The sequence below is a fragment of the Gymnoscopelus microlampas genome (assembly GCF_963454915.1).
Source record: "Gymnoscopelus microlampas genome assembly, chromosome: 23".
NCBI classification, from domain to species: Eukaryota; Metazoa; Chordata; class Actinopteri; order Myctophiformes; family Myctophidae; genus Gymnoscopelus; species Gymnoscopelus microlampas.
In genome coordinates this window covers 11,693,345-11,719,331 of record NC_139960.1, presented here as the reverse complement: position 1 = coordinate 11,719,331, position 25,987 = coordinate 11,693,345, and the positions used below count along the sequence as shown (strand labels likewise).

At 42.6% G+C, this 25,987-nt stretch overlaps 1 protein-coding gene across 1 annotated transcript in view; it reads left to right on the top strand.

Moving 5' to 3' along the window:
* The window catches only part of LOC311040125 (protein kinase C-binding protein NELL2-like), a 104,058-nt gene that overhangs the window by 9,156 nt on the left and 68,915 nt on the right, over positions 1 to 25,987 (top strand). Inside the window, exons 3-10 of the mRNA XM_084050207.1 lie at positions 10,039 to 10,189; positions 13,261 to 13,434; positions 13,936 to 14,032; positions 15,432 to 15,504; positions 17,277 to 17,359; positions 18,177 to 18,305; positions 23,052 to 23,154; positions 24,673 to 24,764. Of these exons, the coding sequence (XP_083906333.1) occupies positions 10,039 to 10,189; positions 13,261 to 13,434; positions 13,936 to 14,032; positions 15,432 to 15,504; positions 17,277 to 17,359; positions 18,177 to 18,305; positions 23,052 to 23,154; positions 24,673 to 24,764 (902 nt within the window). The remainder of the gene's footprint in view (positions 1 to 10,038; positions 10,190 to 13,260; positions 13,435 to 13,935; positions 14,033 to 15,431; positions 15,505 to 17,276; positions 17,360 to 18,176; positions 18,306 to 23,051; positions 23,155 to 24,672; positions 24,765 to 25,987) is intronic.

The window sequence follows — 25,987 nt, the reverse complement described above, 5'->3', positions numbered from 1 at the left end:
CTGCCCAGGGACATTCATAACCGCCCTTTTTGTCCTATAACATTTTGGCTCCCGACGCCTGGGTTTTTTAGATGGATTGAAACCAGCTCCAGGGATGAAAATGAGGCTGTGCAGCTGCATCTAAAGTCCAGCAGACAGACACTACAGGAAATGCGTTCACTGTACCATGAATATGGTGTAACCCAGGACTACGCACAGGACCTTTTCTTTGCCCCCCTTGCTTTTTTTAAAATTGTTTTTTAAACATTACATTACATTACATTACAGTCATTTAGCACAGGGGTTCTCAACCTTTTCAGGCCGTGACCCCCAAAAATAATCATATTTGAAATTGAACTGGGGACCCCCCCAACCTGATAAGCAATTGGAATGTAGGAGTTAAGGCATTACATTTTCGGTTGCACAGATACATATTGTGAAAATAGCCAAAAATAGTAATAGTACAGTTTGTTGATTACTTTTGATGCAGTAATGGTCTTTTTATTTTATTTCTTTTTGAGGTATGAAAAGGGTCTTAAAGGTCCTTAAATTGTCACTTCACTGTCATCTGGGGACCCCCAAAAAAATCTTGAGGGGACCTCCCTGGGGGTCCCGACCCACAGGTTGAGGACCGCTAATTTAGCAGACGCTTTTATCCAAAGCGACTTACAATAAGTGCATTCAACATAGGTAGGGAACGAAACTACTAATCACCAGAAGTCTTAAGTGCATTTCCTGCAAAAACAAGCAACCAAGAGTATACCTAGCGCTAAGGTAAAAGTGCAATATATCAGCTACCTACTTTCTTAAACAGATGAGACAAAATAGCTAAATCAAATGAGCAAGAGCTAAAACAAATAAGTGTATCGACTAAACAAGATCCAATAAAACAATACAACACTAAAACAACTAGTTAACAACAAGTAGGCCAGGCAGAGAGGAAGGGTAGTGTTTCCTGAAGAGGTGGGTTTTCAGCCTGCGGTGAAAGATGGGCAGTGACTCTGCTGTCCTGACTTCAGTGGGAAGTTCATTCCACCACTGTGGGGCCAGAACAGAAAAAAAAAACAGTTGTGACCGTGTCGATTGGCCAGAAGGACCCTTGGGTGACGAGGCAATCAGTCGCCCCGAGGTGGCAGACCGAAGTGGTCGGGCAGGGGTGTAGGCATCGAATAGAAGTAAAAGTATAGACAAATGGAAATACTCCAGTAAAGTAAAAGTACCTCACAATTGTACTTAAGTACAGTACTTGAGTAAATGTACTTAGTTACTTTACACCACTGGTCATAGTGAAGGTCTTTGACTCAGTAGCAATTCCATAATCGCAAAAAACATTCAGTGTAACAGCGTCAGAGATACAACTAATCAGAAAGACGACTTATTGCAGATACGCACATACTACACTGTATACACCGCGTAATCTATCAACCCATTGAGGCCTGAGCTTCCGATTCTGCAAAATGTCTTTTAAATCCTAACGGTTTTCTGAAAAACGTATGTTTCTACAGTATATCAGTGGTTTTCAAACTTTTTCGTGTCAAGGACCCCCAAAACGATATGAATTTGGCCGCGGACCCCCATCTCAAAATATTTCGTTCCAGGGACCCCCAGAAGCAAAGATTTTAGTTAATGTTTGCTTTAAAAAAAAAATATATATATATATATATATTCAAAGATGTGCACACATTTTCCAAAAATAGCAGATGTACAAGCTCGTAGCGCGGCACTCGGTGCCGCGCTATGAGCTTGTACATCTGCTATTTTTGAATTGCCAAAGTGCAAAATAGTGCAATGGGTTGAGAATCTCTTTTGTTTTCGAATCTCTGGTGTAATTCCGGCCTCGCCGGTTCTTCCGAAAAGCGGGCTGTGTCTTTCTTTCACATCCCGCTGTCCTGACCTACTGGCAGTGGGTGCTCCAGGGTTTATTTATAGCGTGCTGCATGCTGAGGGAAGCTAACACGAAGCGTCTGAGAGAGAGAGAGAGAGAGAGAGAGAGAGAGAGAGAGCCCTGGCACCGTTCAGACTCTCTGGGTCAATACCCAGAGACCTAGCTGGCTCCGGCCCGACTCTGGGTCAATACTGCGCAGACAGCACCAGCATCTCTACTTAGAGCTGTGTGTGTGTGTGTGTGTGTGTGTGTGTGTGTGTGCGTGTGTGCGTGTGTGTGTGTGTGTGTGTGTGTGTGTGTGTGTGTGTGTGTGTGTGTGTGTGTGTGTGTGTGTGTGTGTGTGTGCGTGCGTGCGTGCGTGCGTGCGTGCGTGCGTGCGTGCGTGCGTGCGTGCGTGCGTGCGTGCGTGCGTGCGTGCGTGCGTGCGTGCGTGCGTGTGTGTGCGTGTGCGTGTAGGTAAAAAGGAACTGCCAAGATATCTTGTCACCACTCTGTGGGATGAATCGGGAAGCAATCTGGCTTGTTTTTCAATCAGGCCAGTCCCTGTGTGTGTGTGTGTGTGTGTGTGTGTGTGTGTGTGTGTGTGTGTGTGTGTGTGTGTGTGTGTGTGTGTGTGTGTGTGTGTGTGTGTGTGTGTGTGTGTGTGTGTGTGTGTGTGTGTGTGTGTGTGTGTGTGTGTGTGTGTGTGTGTGCAAGGACGCAGAGAGCATTTTAGAACCAAGGGGGACGCAGCGTTTTTTTTTACCGGGTTTGTTACTTTTTGTGTGTGTTTTTGTTACATTAATTCGGTACAAAAAATGTACCCCACGAATTGTAGATGTAGGAGGTTTCTTCTTTTTCTTTTTTCTTCATCCCAAAAGTGTGGGGGGGGGGGGGGGGGGGTTATCCCTCCCCCCAATGGAACTGAGTATGTCCACCCCCCCCCCCCCCCACTCTCTGCGTCCCTGTGTGTGTGTGTGTGTGTGTGTGTGTGTGTGTGTGTGTGTGTGTGTGTGTGTGTACCTCATCCATATACTTTTAGCCTTCAGTATAATACTTGCTTAATATGTATAATATATTAATCTTGAAATATCAAGATTTTTTTTTGGCATACTTCTTAGTTTTGTTTTCAGGAAATGGTGCATGTGTATTAGCGCCTTCATTCAAAGCGCCTCACAGCATTCAGCCATTCACACACACGTCTCACACAGGCAGGCACCAAACTGCTCCTCAGGAACAGCTAAAGGTTCAGTGTTTTGCTCAAGGACACTTTGGACACACTAGCCCAGGGGGAGGAGCCATATGGATCGAACTGGGAACCTTCTAATTCCCCAGCGGTCCTGGGCCACTGCCACCCCACACCTCTATTGATTTTGCACATAAGAATAGGGCAATTCCAAGCATGAAGCTACGTCAGTAATATCCCATTCGATCCGGGAACGCATCCGTGTCATTTTAAGATTTCTTTTGGCTATTTTTTTTATCTTGAAAATTGGTGCAAATCTTTGAGTATATACACGTTTTAAAGCGAACATTTTTATCTCCGATCTTTGATTCTGGGGGTCCCTGGAACAACATATTTTGAGATGGGGGTCCGCGGCCAAATACAAATCATTTTGGGGGTCCTTGACATGGAAAAGTTGGAGCACCACCGATATAGCAACATACTGTTAGGATTTAGAAAACATTTTTAGATTATGTATTTGGCCACAGACCACCCTCTCTCAAAATGTTTTGTTCCAGGGATCCCCCGAGAAGCAAAGAGTTGAGTTACAAATGTTCGCTTTAAAAAAAAATATATATATTAAAAGATTTGCAAACATTTTCAAGATTCTTCTAAAATAGCAGATCTACAAGTATAGATCTGCTATTTTTGAATAGCCAAAGAAATCTAAAATGACACAGATGCGTTATACTACCTTCCCAAACATGCATTTCCAAACACAAGTACATTTGAATCGTACCAAATGGCACATTCAGATGATGCAATTAATTATCAATGCTACTGTGTTTGTGGAAATATCATTAAGTAGCCTACTACACTTTATGAAATCTGATTATATGTTTCATAAATCAGGTTGAATTTACCCGCTTATTCTGTAGTGATGCTTCTTAGCCTCATATCATACTATCCTACGATAGAATGGAGAAAACTCTTCAGTGATGCTATCGATATGTCATTCTGTCATTCTGTCCTCATTTCTCTCCTCAGTGGGTTGACCAGCAGTCGATCTGAACTTGCACACAAGTGAAAGTTCTGAGGAAGCAGAATTTTCACTTTTCGCTGCATTTTTGCCACAGGCTATGGGATCTGTAGTCACGCCACGGTCCCATAGGCCAGGAGAGCCATTCCTTGATTTCATTGGTTGGTTGTTGGTTGTGAGGGGGTGGGTCGTGTGATTTGTGCACACACACACACGCACACGCACACACGCACACCAGAGAGGACGCCAGTAGAGAGAGAGAGAACTAGCTCAATGGTGCATAGTTATAAAGGACTTTGATTTAAGTGCATGGCAAGCAGCAGATCCAGCCAGGCTGGGCAGTATATAAACTTGGCACACCAATATTATCCTGTGTTGTTTTTTCACGTAGGAAAGTGCAGAAAAGCTTTAATGACTTAAGACATAAGTCTCATCAATTGTGTCTGCAAGAACCCATAGTAGCACTCTGCGTCCTACAGTGACATTTATGCTGTTGTGCGGCCATTCTCATGCATTTTTCTCCTCCCATCACTGGCATTATGCAGGGACTGATGAAGCTGTTTATTCAAAATGTTATGGTTTTCTATAGCATTGGTTCTCAAAGTGGGGTCCGGGGACCCCCAGGGGTACTTGAGGGGGTTCCAGGGGGTAACCAGCAAAATGTGTTAATATAGCATCACAATAATTATGACCTTTTATACTTTGGCTATTCAAAAATAGCAGATATACAAGCTCATAGCGCGGCACCGAGTGCCGCGCTATGAGCTTGTAGATCTGCTATTTTTGAAAAATCGTGAAAACTTGTGCAAACCTTTGAATATATATATATTTTTAAGCGAACATTTGTGACTCAAATCTTTGCTTCTGGGGAAAAGAAGAAAAGACAAAATATTTGAGATGGGGGTCCGCGGCCACTTTTGCTTGTGACACAGTATATTTATACTGTGACGCTGCTACTTGTACTTAACCCATTCAATGCTGGAACGCAGCTACAAATACCTTCTAAATCCGAACAGGTTTCTGAGAAACTTGTGTTTTTACATCAGTGGTGCTCAAACTTTTTCATGTCAAGGACCCCCAAAATGATATGTATTTGGCCGCGGACCACCCACCTCAAATATATTTTGTTCCAGGGACCCCCCAGAATCAAACATTTGAGTTACAAATGTTCGCTGTAAAAAAAAAAATATATATTCAAAGATACAAATTCACAATTCAAATTTCACGATAAAAAAAAAATCCACAAGCTCATAGAGTGTGTTTGTGTGTGTGTGTGTGTGTGTGTGTGTGTGTGTGTGTGTGTGTGTGTGTGTGTGTGTGTGTGTGTGTGTGTGTGTGTGTGTGTGTGATCCTTCTCATCGGATTAGAGCCGACGTGGCCCTGGTGAGGCACTTGACACTAGTTAGTCTGTCTGGCAGTGGGTTGTGTCGCCCTGAAGCTCACATAACACTGGAGCTCTGGTGTTTGCTTCAAAAAGCCTGCGTGTGCGTGTGTGCGCGTGTGTGTGTGTGTGCGCGTGCGTGTACGTGTCTCCAAGCCGCTGGTGGTTGGTGTCCCCATCAATCCATATGGACATTTGTCAGTTAAGTCAAGACAGATGGCTTGTGAACAAATCTCTCGCGCTCTCGCTCTCGCTCTCTCGCTCTCTCTCTCTCTCTCTCTCTCTCTCTCTCTCTCTCTCTCTCTCTCTCTCTCTCTCTCGCTCTCTCTCTCAGGGTATTGTGATTCATGGATCATGAGGTGTGTGTGTGTTGGTGTGTGTGTGGGTGTGTGTGTGTGGGCAATGTGTATCATTCATGTCCCCACAATGATATACTAACTCTGTAACATTAACATGTTGGGTTCACATTTGCTAACTACAAGCACACAGGCTATATACTGTGAATTGAAGTATTGATTAAAAACGGTATAATGTATAATGTGCTAAATGCTTTATTGGAATGGGCATCTGTGATAAGATGTTGTACGGGGATCAGTTATTGTACGGGGCTGGTTCAGATCAAAGACTTGTGACGAGATTAAACTGGTGCCTCTTTGTAAAACATTCAAGATGGGGGGGGGGGGGCAAACTAAATTTAATGCCTCAACGCCTACAATTCCAATAGTTTGTCAGTGTGGGGGGTGGGGGGGGGGTGAATGAAAGCAGTTGAGAATCACTGGTCTAAACAGTGCTCTTTCATGATTGGTTAAAAACGGCATTTCTACACCGTTGACGTTTGAGAAATGGAGGTTAATCTCCTGAGACAACAAAACAGTCAGCTTTACCCTGGAAGCTCTGCTTGAGCAACGTTTTTCACAGTTAAAATGCCTAGTGTGAATTTAACACAGAAAAGTGTAAATATGGACATAAGCGTCTGGGGAGTTAATGTAGGCTACTGTATCTCTGAAGGTTATAAATGCATGCTGGGGATTTCACTGTGTGTGAAGTCTAGAAGTAGATGTGAACTGTCTATGGTGTTGCATTTGTGCGTGTTGTATTTGTGCGGTGTGTGTAGGCTACTGGAGAGGCTTACATCATGTTGCATCAGCTTTGTTATGGAGCGTAGGCATGTTTTTGATGCTGTAGTGATGAAATCTGACATATGACACAGCTGAGCTACTATCTCACATTATACAAGTGGTGGAAAAAGTACTACATTTCTTTACTTAACCCATTAACCCGCCAAGGTATTAAACATCGTTTGTTATCCCCTTGCCAGCGTAATTACCTTCATCCGATGAATTTTGAAACGGCGTGGAGGCGACTTTGTATTCCAAAAAAAACAAAAAAAGGCGGAGGGAAGGGGTAAGAGGAGGGATCTGTGTATTCAGACGGACACAACTTTTCCAACCGCTGCAAACAGTGGTTTTCAATGAAAAAAACAGCAACTGAGTTACAGACGTTTTTCTGAAAATCCCATAGTCAGGGCGGGCGGAAGTGACATTTTTTGGAATGATCTCACATCCAGATACTTCATACAGTTTTTCAAAAATAGCAGATCTACAAGCTCTACAAGATCTACAAGCTCATAGCGTGGCACTCGGTGCCGCGCTATGAGCTTGTATATCTGCTATTTTTGAATAGCCAAAGAAATGTAAAGTGACACAGATGCGTTCCAGGTCTTAATGGGTTAAGTAAAAGTATCAATGCTGCAATGTAGAAACACTCTGTTACAAGTAAAAGTGCCGGTAATCAAAATTGACTTGAGTTATCCGACCTTAATGAACCTGAAAGAATATACTGTACACTCACCGGCCACTTTATGAGGTACAGCACGCCTGTCCACTTGCACGTTAGCGTACGTTTCTACTCAGCCAATTGCATGGCAGCAACTCAATGCATTTAAGTGACTTTGTGAACATGCCTTGGTTGTTGGTGCCAAATGGGCTGGTCTGAGTAATTCAAAAACTGCTGATCTACTGGGATTTTCATGCACCACCATATCTATGGGGCGTATAGTGAATGGTGTGAAAAATAAAAAAATCCAGCAAGTGGCAGTTCCGTGGGCAAAACATGCTTTGTTGTTGATGCCTGGGGTCAGAGGAGAATGGCCATACCGGTAACTGGAAACTGGCAGCAGTGATGTATGCCTAAATGTGTTGAGTTGCTGCCATGTAATTGGCTTATTAGAAATTTCGATAATGTACATTTGGACCTAATAAAGTACATTTGACCAGCGTGGCTGAATGGAGCCGCCTAGATGTGTGTGTGTGTGTGTGTGTGCGTGCGCGTGTGCGTACGTGCACAGCTCCTGTGGTCAGCTCTCCAGCAGTTTAGCTCCAGACTGATGGAGAAGTTGTTGTGACAGGGGAGGATACAAACACTTTAGCCTGACAGAGGAGGCTCTTTCCTGGGTCAGCTCATTCCACCCTAACACAGTCCACCTGTCTGTCTGTCTGTCTGTCTGTCTCTCTCCATTAACGTCACTGTCGGGTAGAAACCTTGTATGTCCAAAACCATTACTTTTCAGGAAATGGGAAATAGAACCTGTGTTCCATTGGATTCAATGTATTTTTATAAAGCCCACAGACTGACATAACCACTTTCAACCTGGTGACCCTTTTTGGACATGTAATTATAGGTGAAAATGCAACAAGATAATACAGCATTCATTTTTTAAATGACATATAGAGATACAAGCTAGGTTTGTGCCTGACAGTGACATTATTTGTTCCCTAATCTTGTCATTCACCCGCTTGCACGCACACACGCACACGCACACACACGCACACACACACACACACACACACACACACACACACACACACACACACACACACACACACACACACACACACACACACACACACACACACACACACACACACACACACGTGGGAGAAGCAATAAAGGCCATTTGTCTTTTCTGTTTTTTATGCTTTATTCTTCAGATAAAGGATCTGAACCCGGGACCTCTTGGTCATTCTCAGGCAGTAACCTCATATTCCATATTTCAACATTTAATGTGTTCTTTTTCCCCCCGAAAATTAAAGTACAACTTTGTTGTACGATAGTGTCACTGAAAAGTAGCAAAAATAGCACACTGTGAGCTTGTAGATCGGCTACTTTTGAACTGTGAAAGTGGTTACGTCTGTCCATGGGTGAAAAATGAAAAGTATTAAGAGCTTGTGAGTAAATAATTACATTGTACCCTGTAAGTCACAGGACTTTGGGATGTGTTCGTGTCAGGGGATACGCTAAAACATGGTATGATATTGCACATGATAAATAATAAGTATGAGACAAGTAATTGATTATAATGATAATCTTTATTGAAAGTCTGTTTGGCATGTATGTGTGTTCCAGACATCTGGGGAGGGGGAGAGGCCATCTGTGAAAGACAAACAGCAGAGTTAGAAGGGTTATGCTATGGCTTTGTTTTGTGTCACTTTACTGACAGAGTCGGTGAAGTGTAATAAATTAGGTTATGATAATAGTAACCTGAGTTGTAAGTCCCATCAATGTTGCCTGTCGGCCAAGGAAGGCCAACCCAGTCCATCATACAGGACAGTGGCGTGCACAGACATTTTGAGGGGCAGGTGCTCAAGTAAATTATACTTTTTTTTGTTTACTTGGTTTGCTCTTTTTTCCCCTCTACACCTACTGTATACCTCTTTGCCAAAAATAGCCGATCTACTATTTTTGGCTAAAGTTCTTCTCAGAAAAAGGGATGCTAGGTTTCGAGTGGTTATGGTAAAAAGAAAAATCATATCACATAAAGATTTGGCGGACCCCCTGTAGTAACTCTGAGGACCCCCTAGGGGTCCCGGACCCCCTGTTGAAGACCCCTGCTGTAAACTGGAAAAAAAACTTTTTTTTTCTTTTTTTCAAAAAGGCACTTCTGGTCAAGAGGGCAAAGGGCAGGCGCTCTAGCACCACCTAGAGTCTATCTGTGCACGTACCTGATACAGGATGCAGTGATGAGTCCTATAATGTTCACCAGATACAAAACACAGAGCAGAATGAAGAAAACAGAAAGGAAGACTGCTTCAATAACCCTTTTCCTACATGCCATTGGGAAACTAGCTCTGTTCCTGTGAAATAAACCAATCTTTTAGCGTAGTTTACAGGCCAGATCGTCTATATGGCATTTAAAAGTGAATTTGTCATCTATCCATATTCCAACGTACTTGTATTCAGCAACCATTTCTATATTGGATATGTGTGTGTGGTATATATGTGTGTGTGTGTGTGTGTGTGTGTGTGTGTGTGTGTGTGTGTGTGTGTGTGTGTGTGTGTGTGTGTGTGTGTGTGTGTGTGTGTGTGTGTGTGTGTGTGTGTTTTATCTATGTAAATCTATCATTAACCTTCATGCTAAACCGTCCCACAATCTCCAGGTGAAGGGGGTTTGAGCCGTTGTCCATGATGAATGGGTTAAATCAATCCATGAAATCGCCATCCTAAAATGTTGATTTCCTAGTAGTATATTAACGTGTGTGTGTGTGTGTGTGTGTGTGTGTGTGTGTGTGTGTGTGTGTGTGTGTGTGTGTGTTTGTGTCTTCCTCTACCAGACTCGTGGAGGAATGTGCGCGCTCGGGACGAGGTGGCTGAGCGAATCACGGCCAAGCTGAGGCAAAGGTCAGAGTTCACGGTGCTGGTGACCCTCAAGCAGGAGCGCCTCAACTCTGGAGTCCTGCTCTCCATTCACTATGCAGAGCAGAGGTAAGAGCTGTGTGTGTGTGTGTGTGTGTGTGTGTGTGTGTGTGTGTGTGTGTGTGTGTGTGTGTGTGTGTGTGTGTGTGTGTGTGTGAGATTAACATGAAAATGTTTCTGAGCCACTGCTGTGGCTGATGCCCCCCTTCTTGAAGACCCCCCCAAAAAACGAAATATAAAACACCTCTCCTAGATTGGAATAGCATCAGGGTGACAGGGAAAAGCAATATGTGTGGTATGTGCTATTTTAGCTCTCCAGTGTTCTCAGTCAACCCCAACGCGTACAGTACAATATGCCACCAGCAAACTAAACAATAGCAGCGGCGCTCCCCTGAGGAAGCCTCTCTATTTCCTTCCTTCACTCTGTCTGTTCCCTATGCTGGAAGAATAATCTATTTTTTTTTAAAAAGTCCTGTATTCATAATTTTCGTTGAGTAAAAGTTCAAAAGTATCGGCATCACAATATACTTAACGTACGCATTGTGAGCTCATCGAAGCATGAGCTCAGTTTGGGGCTCTTCCCAGGCTGGCAGAGGGAGAGTAGCGGCCAGGATTACAGCTTAGGCAATTGGCACTGGGTAAAAAAAATGGGTTACAAAAATCGTGGGATACAAAAATTAAATAAAGTATGCATTGTGCAGAAAGAACCATTTCACAAATTGTTTCAAAATATGTCTACTTTCTTTAAAAAATGTGCAGATCTACAAGTGAGCTTGCAGGTCGGCTATTTTCGAATAGCCGAATGACAGACTTTAATTGGTTAATGTATGTTTTGTGATAATAATCTAAATCTACAAAGTAACTTGTCACCAAAGTTTTCCGTTCACCCCCAAAATTACTTTTTTTCGTATCTATTAGTCACTCTCTGGAGACTTGAATTCATGGATTTTTTATTTTTTTTGTCGCATTCCTAAGCCAATAATTTGATGACCGGCAGCGGTAGGAGACACAAAGAGTCTCCTTTGTGTCTCCTACCGGAACCGCTGCCTACCGGTCTAATGACTAATCGATAGGAAAAAAATTTAATGGAGTATGAAGTATTGAAAAAGGAAAATTCTCAAAAAACAATAACAACCAAAAACAACATTCAAAATTGTACTTAAGTACAGTACTTGCGTACACAACAACGTACTTAGCTTCTTTCCACCACTGACAGTATGCCACCAGCAAACAAAACAACGGCATGCAGCATGCAGTCCCCTGAGGGGAGCACATAGGAAGCCTCTCCACTTCCTATCCTTCACTCCGTCTGTTCCAACACGTTCCTCTTGGCGACCCACATTTTCTCCTCTCCCTCCATCACTCACCCGTCACTGCTTCCCTCCGTCCGTTCCGTTCAATCCCCCCCTGTCAGTCTGGCATGTGCTGATGCCGTTCGCTCTCCGAGGAAACACCGGTGTGTCCACTTTTTCAGACCGTTATAGCGGACACTGTGTCTCTCTTGGCGCAGCGCTCAGCTCGCTCAGGCTGTCTGGATATTATTGATTCTCTGGGTTGTGACTGACACCCGCACTGACAGCTTTTACAGTAACTCATATTCCCTTGTGTAAGCGTATATACGTTGTGTGTGCATATACCGTGTGCACAGTATATGACTTACTACTGTGCACACGGTATACTGAAGGACAGGACGGACCATAAACTATCAAACAAATACATATCAGTTGAACAGATTAAAGCTGTATTATGTAACTTTCTTTTGTATGGTAGAGTATGTTACCATATAACTTATTGGGGTGGTTGTATCTACAATTACAATTTAGGCATTTAGTAGACACTCTTTATCCAGAGCGATTTACAGTAAGCAAATGTGGTCTCCCTGTTCTTCTATTGGGACATTTAGATCTCATGTCTAGGTTAGACACGACCTATGACACAATCCTTTTTCTAGTTTCACACAGATTTTGACCTGATGGTCAAAATTCTATTTCTTTTATTGTTGCACATTTTGTGTAGTTTACAGGCCAGATTGTCTATATGGCAGGGGTCTTCAACGTTTTCAGGCCAAGGACCCCCTAGCTGAGAGAGAGATGAAGCAGGGACCCCTCTATGAGTTTGTTTGTTTTCTTTTGAGCACAAATGTGTGTCTGATAGACAGACACCCTAATGGAAAGCTACAGTATGAGGCTTCAAGGATTAGATTGATGCGCTTGGCCATGAGGAGCCAGTGATAAGAGCACGCACGCACGCACGCACGCACGCACGCACGCACGCACGCACGCACGCACGCACGCACGCACGCACGTACGCACGCACGCACGCACGCACGCACACATACACACACACACACACACACACACACGCACACACACACACCTGACGTTCTCATCTACACATCGATCAGAATCCAGCTCATGCCAGGACAGGCGGAACTAGGAAATATAGCAACAATTAAATTGATGAAACCAACAGGAAGTCTGTGTGTGAGGAAATGATCGATAGACCATAAACTGTTTGAACAAATTAAAGGTGCTGTTAGTGATTTTATTTTGTAAACGTTCATTGAATATATTAGATTGTTGTCACAGAGATATTATCGAATGGGGGTCCGTGGCCTAATGCCTATTCAAACTGGCTGTGCTAGAAAAGAAAAAAGATAGAGAAGTACTGTTATAGGACTCTCCATTATCAGGATCGCATTGGACCCAAAAATCTGGCATCGGTCAGGCTCTATAGTTCTACAGCAGCCGCACAAACGTCACGCGTAGCTTGGCCAATCCGAGAAGCCGATTAAGAGGCGCACACACCAGGCACGCACGCACGCACGCACACACACACACAGAAAGACATACATACTGTACAGACATTCCTGGAATGTATATGATAAATAAAGCTTGTAGATCTGCTATTTTCAAAAGATTTTTATACATTTGAAAACTTGCGAAATGGGACATCCTGCATAACGAGTACTTTCTACTTTTGTTACTCTAAGTACATTTTTATACCAATACTTTTGTACTTTTACTCTAGTAAATTTTGAATTCCGGACTTTCACTTGTAACAGAGTACTTCTACATTGCAGTACTACTACATTTGAGTACTTTTCCCCACCACTGTGTGTGTGTGTGTGTGTGCACTAGGTTCCTGGAGTTGGAGAGCAGCGGGCAGCGTAACGAGCTGCGCCTGCACTACCGCAGTGCAGACCGGAGGGCCCGCACCGAGGTGTTCCCCTACGGCCTGGCCGACGACCGCTGGCACAAGCTCTCCGTGGCCGTCAGCGCACGCCACCTGGTGCTGCACGTGGACTGCAACAGGTGAGCCCCCCCTCCATAGACCACACTATGCTACTAGTGGCTTCGTAGAGTAACCAAGTACATTTACTCAAGTACTGTACTTGAGTACAATTTTGAGGTCGCTTTACCTTACTGGAGTATTTCCAATTTTCTGTACTTTTACTTCTACTAAACAACTATTATTGTTACAAAACATACTTTAACCCCGTTAAGACCTGGAACGCATCTGTGTCACTTTAGATTTCATTGGCTGTTCAAAAATAGCAGATCTACAAGCTCATAGCGCGGCACCGAGTGCCGCGCTACGAGCTTGTAGATCTGCTATTTTTGTTAAATCGTGAAAAAATATTTAAAAAAAAAAAAAAAACTGTTAGGCTTTAGAAAAAAAAAATGAATCGGCCTCAGGTCTTAATGGGTTAACCATGTCAGCTTGTAGATCTGCATGCTATAATAATAAACGCTAATAATAATAAACAATGAGTAAATCTCTCTCTCTCTCTCTCTCTCTGTCTCTCTGCGTAGGATCTATGAGAGAGTGATAGACAGCCTGTGGATGGACATGCCCAATGAGACGTCAGTGTGGGTTGGACAGAGGAACAAGGCCCACGGCTACTTCAAGGTACAACAGCCATTATTCAGTACAGACTAACGTTCACACACATGCTCGCTTTGTGTAGTATGTTAGTATGTGAGCCAATTCACCTGCACACACACGTGTGTGTGTGTGTGTGTGTGTGTGTGTGTGTGTGTGTGTGTGTGTGTGTGTGTGTGTGTGTGTGTGTGTGTGCGTGTGCGTGTTGACAGTCCGCTGCCCAAGCCAATCAAATGTCAGATTTACCTGGCTGCCTCTGTCATGTTGTGGCCCTGCGGGTGTGTACGTGTGTGTGTGTGTGTGTGTGTGTGTGTGTGTGTGTGTGCGTGTGTGTATGTGTGTGTCATGTTGTGCCCCCGTGGTGTGTCTGTGTGTGTTTTTTCTGCAATCCTTCTTCTTGTCTCTGTCTTTCCCACGCTGTCAGTTTCCCTCCTCCCCTACACTCACATCTTTATCTTTTGTCTCTGGTTTGTCTTTCATCCATTACTCTGTTTCTGATCTCATTCCCCACCTCTTCCTCCTCCTCCTTCTTCTTCTTCCATTGCTCATCCCCTCGTTCTCTCTCTCTACCTCAATGTTTTCCCAGTACTTGAGTACACGTACTTATAAAAGTACAAAGGTATTGGTATCAAAATGTACTTAAAGTACCAAAAGTAAAAGTACAACAATGTTTGAAAATAGCCGATCTACAAGCTCACAACGCGTCGCGATGCGACGCGTTGTGAGCTTGTAGATCGGCTATTTTCAAATAGCCTAGGTATAAAACAGGGCTAAAGTGGTTAATGTATGTTTTATAATGTCATAATGTATATCTGCAAAGCAACTAGTAACTAAAGTTTTCAAATAATTGTAGTGGAGTAAAAGTACAATATTTGCTTCTGAGATGTAGTGGAGTAGAAGTAAAAGTATAGACAATTGGAAATACTCCAATAAAGTAAAAGTACCTCAAAACTGTACTTAACTCATTCAGTGGCAATGACGTCGCCGACGTCACACTTTTATAAGCCCAGGGTGCCAATGACGTCGCCGAAGTCATGATTTGTTTTTGTTTTAATGTTCAGAACCCAAGATATGATGATTTGAAGATCTGCTGCTCCATTCACTTCTTGTTTAACATCTTTCGGAAAAAGGCTGTATCTCGCTTCCTAAGCACTTTTTTTTAAACAATGTATTTTTGGGTCTGGCACTCAGAGCCAAACTGCCAGAAATAAGTCAGGCACTGAATGAGTTAAGTACAGTACTTGAGTAAATGTACTTAGTTACTTTACACCACTGAAGCCAGTGCTACTTAAATTTCCATGCCAATACAAGTCGCTGGCCATGGTGCTGATTCTTTCTCTTGTCGCTGTCCTTGGTGCTGATACTGATGCTGATTTCTCTCTCTCTCTCTCTCTCTCTCTCTCTCTCCCCCCCCCCTCCTCTGCAGGGTATAATGCAAGATGTGGAGATACTGCAGATGCCCCAAGGCTATATCACCCAGTGTCCAGATCTCAACCGCAGTAAGTGTTTTCATGTGTGTTTTACATAATTTACACATCGTGTCACATCATCAGGATGTTTGATGCCATTGTTTTGCAGCATCAACATTTGGCTGAGAAATATAGAGCAAATATATTATTTTAGGAAACGCACTGTCTTTGTACCCACTCGCTAACAACAGACATGACTCCTAAACTACACACACATCAGTGATTCTCAGCCTTTTTAAACTCAAATAAACCCTGTTTGATGTGCGTTAGGCCACAAGCCTAGATTTTTCTTTTCCTTTTCTTTTTTTAATCTCCACTGTAAAATCTTCAGTGTTAATTTAACCCTGAGAGTTTGGTGCCATTTTATATGTTGATGAATTGAATACCTAGGAACCCAATGGAAACAAGACCGCAAGGACTTTTTTGGTGTTATACTTTTAGACAAAGTGTTTGACTGTACTCGTCTCTGTCTAATCAAATATCCAATCACTCAATCAATCAATCAATCACTCAATCACTCAATCAATCAATCAAAGAGTGTACAAATGCAACCCTTACGGGTCCATTTGGTTCCTAACTTTAAATCCTTTGGCTGGGGACCCCCGGGTATCACATCAAGGACCCCAGTGGGTACCCAGTGCCCATGTTGAAATCCAGTGCCATAGACCATTGGTTCTCAAAGTGGGTACCAGGGGGTCCCCAGCAAAAGTAGTTAATATAGCGTCACAATCATTTTAACCACTTTAACTATTATTTTATACTTTAGCTATTAAAAAATAGCAGATATACAAGCTCATAGCACGGCACCGAGTGCCGCGCTATGAGCTTGTAGATCTGCTATTTTTGAAAAATCTTTCAAATCTTTGAATATATTTATATATATATTGTTTTTAAATCGAACATTTTTAACTCAAATCTTTGCTGTTGGGGGTCCGTGGCCAAACACATATCATTGTGGGGGTCCTTGACATGAAAAAGTTTGAGAACCACTGCCATAGACAACAGAAGAATGAAAAACGGTGGGTCCTTAGAACCACTCCCATAGACAACAACAGCAGTGAGACAACACATTAGACGTAAGAAGCCATCACTCCTAGACCAGACACCAGCGCAGCCAACAGCTGTCTGAAAAGGCTGGAGTCAGCATGCATTGATTTGATAAATACTTTGGTGCGGACGTGGCTTTGAAAAACAATTCCTGGCATCCTTCAAAATGTAAAGGAAAAAAGGAGGACATTTTTGAAAAAGCATTGATTTTTCTGTCGCTGAACTGTACTTTGGGACAAAATAGCAAGGTTACTTTTCACCATAGGTGGAGGAAATTGCACCAGTGTTGGCAAGGTGTTAAGCTACACGTGTGAAGGAAAGCAGTCCTAGCCACGATGCAAGAACGTTTCATTCAATGCAAACTACCAAAGTTTGACACGACTTGTCTTCTTCCAGTGGTTCCCAATGTGTTTTTTTTCCATGGAGCCCCACTACGTCTGACAAAGCTGAGACCCCCCAAGACCCCCCCCCCTGAGTTTTTATTTGTTGATGAAATTATCAATATATTTAGTCATAGTGTTAGTCATCATAGCGTAGTTTTTTTTTCTTTTTCATTTTAACCACTTTAACTATTATTTTATACTTCAGCTATTCAAAAATAGCAGATATACAAGCTCATATGTCGACAAACATTTTTCGTCATAGTTTTAGTCGACAAAATCAACACTGTTCACAACATGTGGCTTTCCAACACTGGTCTTTGGTGAGACGGTTTATAACATTGAGCTGCTGGGTGGGTGTGGTGTTTTTCCCAGCCTGTCCCACCTGTAATGACTTCCATGGTCTGGTTCAGAAGATCATGGAGCTCCAAGACGTTCTGGCAAAGACGTCCAGCAAGGTACACAACAAGGCTTCTGACTGTGTGTTTGATGGGGGGGGGGATTCCCCATGTACACTATGTTTGCTTTCGTTTATACATGTACTATACAGTATCTATGATGGTGCTTCTCAAACGCTCAAAATACTCTAGTAAAGTAAAAAAAGTACAGTACTTGAGTAAATGTACTTAGTTACTTTACATCGCTGCCTGTGTGAAAAGCCAAGCGGGTGGGTGGGTGTGTGTGTGTGTGTGTGTGTGTGTGTGTGTGTGTGTGTGTGTGTGTGTGTGTGTGTGTGTGTGTGTGTGTGTGTGTGCGTGTGTGCGTGTGTGTGTGTGCATGTATATCGACTTAATGTGGTTAGCAGCCACATCGCAACATTCAACCCATTTACCTGATTCCCCAGAAAATGCTCTACTTTTCTGTGTCCTTTAGAATTCCTTTCCCTTTTGCGTGTCAACCTGTGTGTGTGTGTGTGTGTGTGTGTGTTTGCACTAGTATTACTTGTGACTGTGAGGGTCAAATGTTCCCACAAGTATAGTGCAATGTTAGAAATAGACATTGTTTGGACTATCCTGATTATCCTGCTCTTCTCCATACATGAACCACTTGAACCCTATAGCATCCCTTTTCTGAGGAGAACTTTAGCCAAAAATAGCCGATCTACAAGCTCACAGCGCCTCGCAGTGTGAGGCGTTGTGAGCTTGTAGATCGAATAGTTTTGGCAAAGAGGTATCATGTAGAGGGGGAAAAAGGTGCTATTTTCAGATATTTTCAAAGCCGTCCTGAAAGGTATAGCAATCCAAACGTGTATGTGTGTGTGTTGGGGTGGTCCAGTTGGCCCATGCTGAGGAGAAGATGCGGGGCCTGGACGGCTGCTACTGCGAGCGGACCTGCAGTCTGGACGGAGTGGTCTACAGAGAGGAGGACGGCTGGATGGACGGCTGCAGGAACTGCTCCTGCTGGGTACGTATATGTACAGTGGTGGAAGAAGTACTCACATTTTGTTGGTGGAGTAAAAGTGTCAATACCACCAATGTAGAGATACTCTGTTACGACGAGTAAAAGTCTGGTGTTCAACATTTACTTGTGTAAAAGTACAAAAGTATTTTCCAAGAAAACCTTGAAGGAGCGCTTCACCCATTTTCAACCTATCGTCATATGATTGGTCCTCACTAACGGCCATTATAAGGTGGCACCATTTCTGTCTATTCACTCTGCGTCTTAGAGGAGGGCGGTGACATCGTCGGTAGGCAGGTTTGGTCATTTCAAACAACTAACGTACAATTAACCAGTAGGCCCTATTTTATACTTTGCCTTTTCGAAAATAGCCATCTACAAGCTCACAACGCGTCTCATATCGAGACGCGTTGTGAGCTTTGTAGATAGGCTATTCCTTTTCACGATTTTGACACATTTTGAAAACGTTTTGGAAAAAGCTTGTGAAATGGGGACATTCTGCATAATGACTACTTTTACTTTTGGTGCTTTGCTTCCTCAGCCAATGCGGTACGTAGCTGCCGACTTCATAGACCGTTTTCATCCCAAACGCTCTCGTGTTGCTAGGAGACGAGCCCAAATTCCCTTGGATGCATCCGGTGGTGCATATATATGATGTGCAGGGAAATGTTTCTTCTTTCCAGAAGTCTGTGCTGGCAGGCCTAGTTTCATAACATAATACTGTCTGTTAGCCAAATCTGGTACGGAATGCATGATTCTGTTTGGATTCAAAGCATGGAGCGTTCTCCTGAAGGACCACTTCACCCAGTTTAAACCTTATCTTCATAGAATTGGTCCTTGCTAATGCTCATTTAGAAGATGGTGCCAGTTCCGTATGCTCAATGTGTATGTCTCACTGGTGGGGCTGGGGTCAGTTCAGAAACCTGCCTGCCAATCAAGGTTATTGTAGTTAACGAAAACTAACAAATTAACGAAAACTAAAACTTTAAAAAAAAAAGAAGGAAAAAAATAACTAAAACAAACTGAAAATATAGACAAAATGCCCTTCCTTTTAGTTTTTCTATTGTTGTATCTTTTGTTGAGTTTTTATTACACAATACTTGCTCTGACCTGTTTGAACCTGACCTGCACCTGACAACTAACCCAAAATATGAAAAAAACTAAAACTAACACTAAAACTAATACAAACTAAGCGTTGTCACAAAAATAAAAACTAATAAAAACTAGCAAACATGCTCTAAAAACTAATTAAAACTAACTGAATTAGGAAGAAAAAAAAAACGATCTAAAACTAAACGATAATGAAAAATTCTTGCATCAATCTGGTTTGAAATGACCAAACCTGCCTACTGATGACATCACTGGTAGGCAGGTTTCTGAACTGTCCACAGCCCTCCTCTAAGGCACAGTGAGTAGACAGAAATGGCACCATCTTATATAATGAGCATTAATGAGGACCAAATAGGAAGATATGGTTGGAAAGGTGTTCACTCTCCATTCCGACATCTCACCACTCCGACTAGTGGCTTCCGCGTGCGGTTAGGGTTAGGGTTAGGTATAGGGTTCGTAAACGTCGGAAAGGCGACATGTCGGAAAGGAGAAATGCACCCGGTTGGAAATGGGTGAAGCGCTCTTTTAACCACTTATATCTTATATACTTCATTGAGCGGGGGACCCCAGGGGTCCATTCTTGGTACGCTACCTTATATATATATATATAATCTTTATTCCAGACTCATGCGTCCATATAAAAAGAAAAGACATCACATAATATAAAAAGAGACAGCAGTGTAAAAATATACAATGTATACAAATCAAAACAAAACAAAACATCACTCAAGCGCTCCCGCCCCCCACCCCTCCCCACTCACACCAATTCATAAGGCGGCTGTCAAGCGCCAAGTCAATCAATTAAAAAGTGTATAGGCTATTACGCCAATGCTCTCTAAGCCTGGATGAGTATCTATAACTGCTTCTCATAGGGTTGGTTAGAGCCTCTATGATGCTGTTCATGGACACATCAAGCCGACACATACATTTGTACATCAATTGTCTTAAAAGTGCATCACAAGTAGGCACACCAGTGGACACAAACAATTGACTGGCACTATGCCATCTGGGTATGTGAAGTAACAACCTCATGGCATCATTATACGCCACTCTGAGCCTCTGCAGACTCCTCACCCTGTAAGAGTACCAGAGATGAGCCGTGTACAGAGGTGTGACATAGGCTCTGAACAGTGAGCACTTAACATCAACAGAACACATAGAAAATTTCCGTAGCAGCATATTGGCCTGTCCATAGATTTTTCTACATTGTCTATAGATATCTCTGTCGTCCATCCAATCATCAGTGAGGACATGTCCAAGGTATTTAGTTTCCTTACATACTAAAAGAGGACTCTCACACAATTGAAAAGCAGGGAAGGATTCTTTCCTGTCCTCTCTGCTTCTCACGATCATGATGTTACTTTATATTAGCATTATATTTGATGTCAAAGTCTTTACCATACTGTGTGCAGATCCTCAATAATTGTTGAAGGCCAGCACTGTATGGACTACATAAAACCAAATCATCTGCATACATGAGATGATTGACAACAGTGTCACCCACAAGACAGCCAGTGTTGCACCCATTTAGCTGTATTGATAGGTCATCCATATAAACATTAAACAATACGGGGGATAAAATCCCTCCTTGGCGTACGCCATTACTGACATGAAATGGTTCAGAAATGCAATTGCCCCATTTTACCTGAAACATCTGACGTGCATACCAAAAGACCAGTATTCTAACTAAATATCTTGGAACACCTCTATCAATCAATTTCATAAATAACTTTGCATGGTTAATTCTCTGGTTAAATCAGAGAACTCTAGAGGCATCAACATGGTTAATTTTCATGGTTAATTTTCTGGTTAAATCGAAAGCTCTAGAGGCATCAATAAAACATAAAAATACAGTAGAATTCTGGATTCTGTATTTGTCAACTATCTCCTTTAAGGCATATATACATAAATCAGTGCTATGTTTTCTTTTGAACCCAAACTGATTATCAGTAGTGAGAACAAACATCTCCAGCCTAGTTAGGAGAATTCTTTCTAAAATTTTAGACAAGATACTGGCAAGGGCAATCGGTCTGTAATTGTCCATGCTATTTAGCTTCCCAGCCTTGTCTTTCAAGACAGGCACCAGCAGAACAGACATAATAGATTCAGGAAGAACACCATGAACCATGAGGCCTGTGAAACACATAGCAAGCAGGGGACAGAGCCTAGAGCTGGCATACTTTAGGTGTTCTGCAGTAATACAGTCCAGTCCACAAGCCTTGTTGTTGTTGTCAAGCAGCTTGATGGCATCAGAAACATCAACTGATTTGACTACCATATTTGGGGATAGATCAACATTATCAATTACCACAGCATTGCTCTTAACACAGTTAAAAAGATTACAGTAATTTTCCCGCCACACTTTAGCAATCTTCTCTTGGCCACAGACACCCTCAATATCAGATGGTAAAGAGGTTTTAGAATTATTCATGACCCTGACCTCTTTCCAGAAGTCATCATAATTGCTTTTTTTAAGGGCATGCTTAAATTTTGCATTTGTTTCTTTTTTACGATCAAGTAAGTCCCCCTGTCTGGGCCTGCCTGCATCAGACCAGACTTTAAAGGCCTTTCTGGCTTCAGAGTGTTGCTCAGCCACAAACTCATTCCAACCGGGTTTGAGGTTAAAAACCTTGACTTTACAGAATGGCTCACTAGAGTCAATTAAAACTGATACAATATTGTCATACATGGCACACAAATCAGTAGCATGATGCGGGTCTGTACAGTTCACATTTAAACACATTAGTGAATCCCTGGGCAGTTCTGTATTTTTCAAAAAATTGTCTGACAGGATAGAATATCTCTCAATGTCCTCTTTGGTTAGTTTTGACCACACCAGCTTCCCTTTGTTAACAGCACTACCAGTAACAGTCAGCTGGGGTACATTCTCAACATTAATCTTTATGGCAATGGGTATATGATCAGAAGTGGCCAACCCATACAGAATCTCTATATTATCCAGTGAGGCATGAGCATCTGCAGTAGACAAACAATGATCTAGCCAAGATGTTGTATGCCATGCTTCACTTACATACTGTAAGTGAAGCTGTTGTCAGGCAGAAAATCTTTACTAGATAAAATTAAACAACTGTCATTACAGAACTCTATCAGATGACCTTGTCCCTCTACACCAAATCTAGGCATTTTTTTCCGGATATTATGACATGCCCAGGCCAGGACAGGGAAAACTACGGTTCAAATGCTTAATCCATTAAGACCAGGAGCGCATCCATGTCATTTTGAGATTTATTTGGCTATTTGAAAATAGCAGATCTACAAGCTCATAGCTATGAGCTTGTAGATCTGCTATTTTTTTGAAAAATCGTGAAAATGTGTGCAAATCTTTGAATATATATTTTTTAAAGCGAACATTTGTAACTCAAATCTTTGCTTCTGGGGGTCCCTGGAACAACATATTTTGATATGGGGGTCCGTGGCCAAATATATATCATTTTGGGTGGTTCTTGACATGAAAAAAGTTTGAGAACCACTGACTATAGCAACATACGTAAAAAAAAAAAAAGAACTGCTAGGATTTAGAAGACATTTGTAGAATCCCCAAGAAGCAAAGATTCTAGCTAAAAATATGTTCAGATGCGTTCCCGGATTGAATGGGTTAATGTTGTAAACTCTCCATTCCAGAATGGCTCAGTCCAGTGTGAGACCATCAGCTGCCCTCCTCTCCAATGCCCTCCAGACGCCGCACCCGTCTACGTGCCCGGAGTCTGCTGCAAGGAATGCCAACGTCAGTATAGAAGTGCCTCTCTCTCTCACACAGCTTTCTCCTTTCCTCTCTCCTTTCCACATATACAGTAGCACACCGTAGCTCTCGCCCCTGCCTCGCCTCTCTCTCTCTTTCTCTGACCGTTGACCTTTCTGACCTGAGTCAAATGCTATTGTGAAAGCAGAATCTGGATGGGGCACACCCATAACACAATAATGATGAGACAGACACAAATTCAGTTTCCAAAGTATGGGAGAGTTTAAAGGTATTAATTCAGTGGAGTGAACATACACCTCTCAATGGGACATGCATGCGGACTCAGCTCATGTCATGGCTGACCCTCCCTTAAAGGACGACTTCACCGATTTTCAACCTATCTTCATATAATTGGTCCTCACTAATACTCATGATAAAATGGTACCATTTTTTTCTACTTGGTCTGTGTCTCATAGGAGGGCTGTGGACAGTCCAGAAACCCGTCTACCAGTGACATCATCGTTAGGCATGTTGTTTTTTTCCCAACAAGATTTCACCTTTTTTATTTCGATTTTTATTAACACAAGAACAATGGCTTCTTTTATTGCATTGCAACTTTCCAGGAATAGAAAGCCTTCAGTTTCTATTAGCTTGGATTCCCCATTGATGATGTCACTGGTAGACGGGACACTGAACTGTCCACAGCCCTCCTCTGAGACACAGACCGAGTAGAAAAAAATTGTACCATTTTATCATGAGTATTGAAAATCGGTGAAGTCGTCCTTTAAGTATAGGCCTTCCACAACACACACCCACAGGGTGGGGTGAGCTCAAAGTAGTGAAGGTATTGAATAAACTTCAATGGGTATTTTGCATAGTGATAAACCCTTTGGTTAACCCAGCTGTAACACTTTCTTCATTAACACATGACATGAGAAAATGGAGAGAAACAGGGCACAGACAGTCTCAATACACATCGTTTGCAACTTTGCATTACTTAAGTTCACACAAATGCTCACGTCTCTAAAATGTACACAGATTATAGTTATTTTAGATTAACAATATTACATATTTCAAATTGCCTTGACACTATGTTTTTTTTTCTTTGTATATCTCATGTCTTTTCTCTCTCCTCTCCTCTCCTCTCCTCTCCTCTCCTCTCCTCTCCCCTCCTCTCCTCTCCTCTCCCCTCCTCTCCTCTCCTCTCCTCTCCTCTCCTCTCCTCTCCTCTCCTATGCACACACATAGTGTACTCCTACCTCTCTATGGTCTCTTAAAAAGCTCACTCAGCTTCATGTTAATACTTTGTACTGTAAAAGTTCAACATGATCAAAATTGAGTAATGAGTGCATGTGATCTGTTTAATATGCAGACTTTGTCCCCCCAAGGGCAAGTGACTAATGGTGTGTGTGTGTGTGTGTGTGTGTGTGTGTGTGTGTGTGTGTGTGTGTGTGTGTGTGTGTGTGTGTGTGTGTGTGTGTGTGTGTGTGTGTGTGTGTGTGTGTGTGTGTGTGTGTGTGTGTGTGTGTGTGTGTGTGTGTGTGTGTGTGTGCGTGTGCACAGCGGTATGTCTGTTCAGAGGCAGGGTGTACGTGGAGGGGGAGAGGCGTAGCATCAGAGATTCCGCTGATGACTGTCTGCTATTTGAATGTCGGGTAGGTTTCCTCCGGACATGCACGCACGCACACACACACACACACACACACACACACACACACACACACACACACACACACACACACACACACACGCACCACACACACACACACACACACACACACACACACACACACACACACACACACACACACACACACACACACACACACACACACACACACACACTTGTGTATTATCATTATTGTATTATTAATACTAATAAGTAATATCATGAGCATTATCATTTTGATACTCATGTCAATATTTAACAGTCATAGACTAATCCCCCCCCCCACACACACACACACACAAATAATAAAATAGTATATTATTTCGAGTTACTTCACCAGTGGGCTTAACAAGACCATAAAATATTCATATTCTGCTGCTGAGATCAAGTAGCGAAGTGTGTTAGCTTCACGTTGAAGTGGCGTGTAATTAAGGAGGATGTGTGTGGGAATGACCTTATGTATTTATGCATGAGCTGTGAGATGGAGATGAGCACATGTGTGCAGGAAAGCCTTAAAGCCAAGCGCTTCAAAGTAGCCTGCTACCAGCAGCACGCCGGCCAATCGCTGGCCGGCGTCAAGAAACCCTGTATCTCCATTAGGTAGTAGGAAAACGTTGCCTGACACTCAGTCTGAATTTTCATTTTGTTTCACTCCATTAATCAGTCTGAAAGCCCCTTCTCAGTGCAGCTGAGAAATGGGGGCGGGGCCAATGTGGAACTCTTTGGCTATTGGTTCATACTGGATTATCACGATCCCGATTGGGCCGGTTAGATTTTCAGAAAACCCTGCCTTCCACAGCGTAACCAGACCCTGAATGGCTAGCGAGCCAGGCTAAGGAAAACGGTGCAACTTTGCGATAACATCGTTGAATATTGTGATGGCGGTATGGCTCGCGATAAGTATATAGTTTGAACGTTTTCTGCTAACATACTGTAGAAGCAGTGGTGGAAAAAGTACACAACGCAAATGGCCAAAATGTATATAGGGCTAAATTGGGTAATGTATGTTTTTTAATAATAATCAAAATCTACAAAGTAACTAGTAACTAAAGTTCTCAAATAATTGCAGTGGAGTAAAAGCACAATATTTGCCTCTGAGATGTAGTAAAATTGGAAATACTCCACTAAAGTAAAAAATACCTCAAACTTGTACTTAAGTACAGTGCTTGAGTAAATGTACTTTACACCAGTGTGTTGAACCGAGACAAT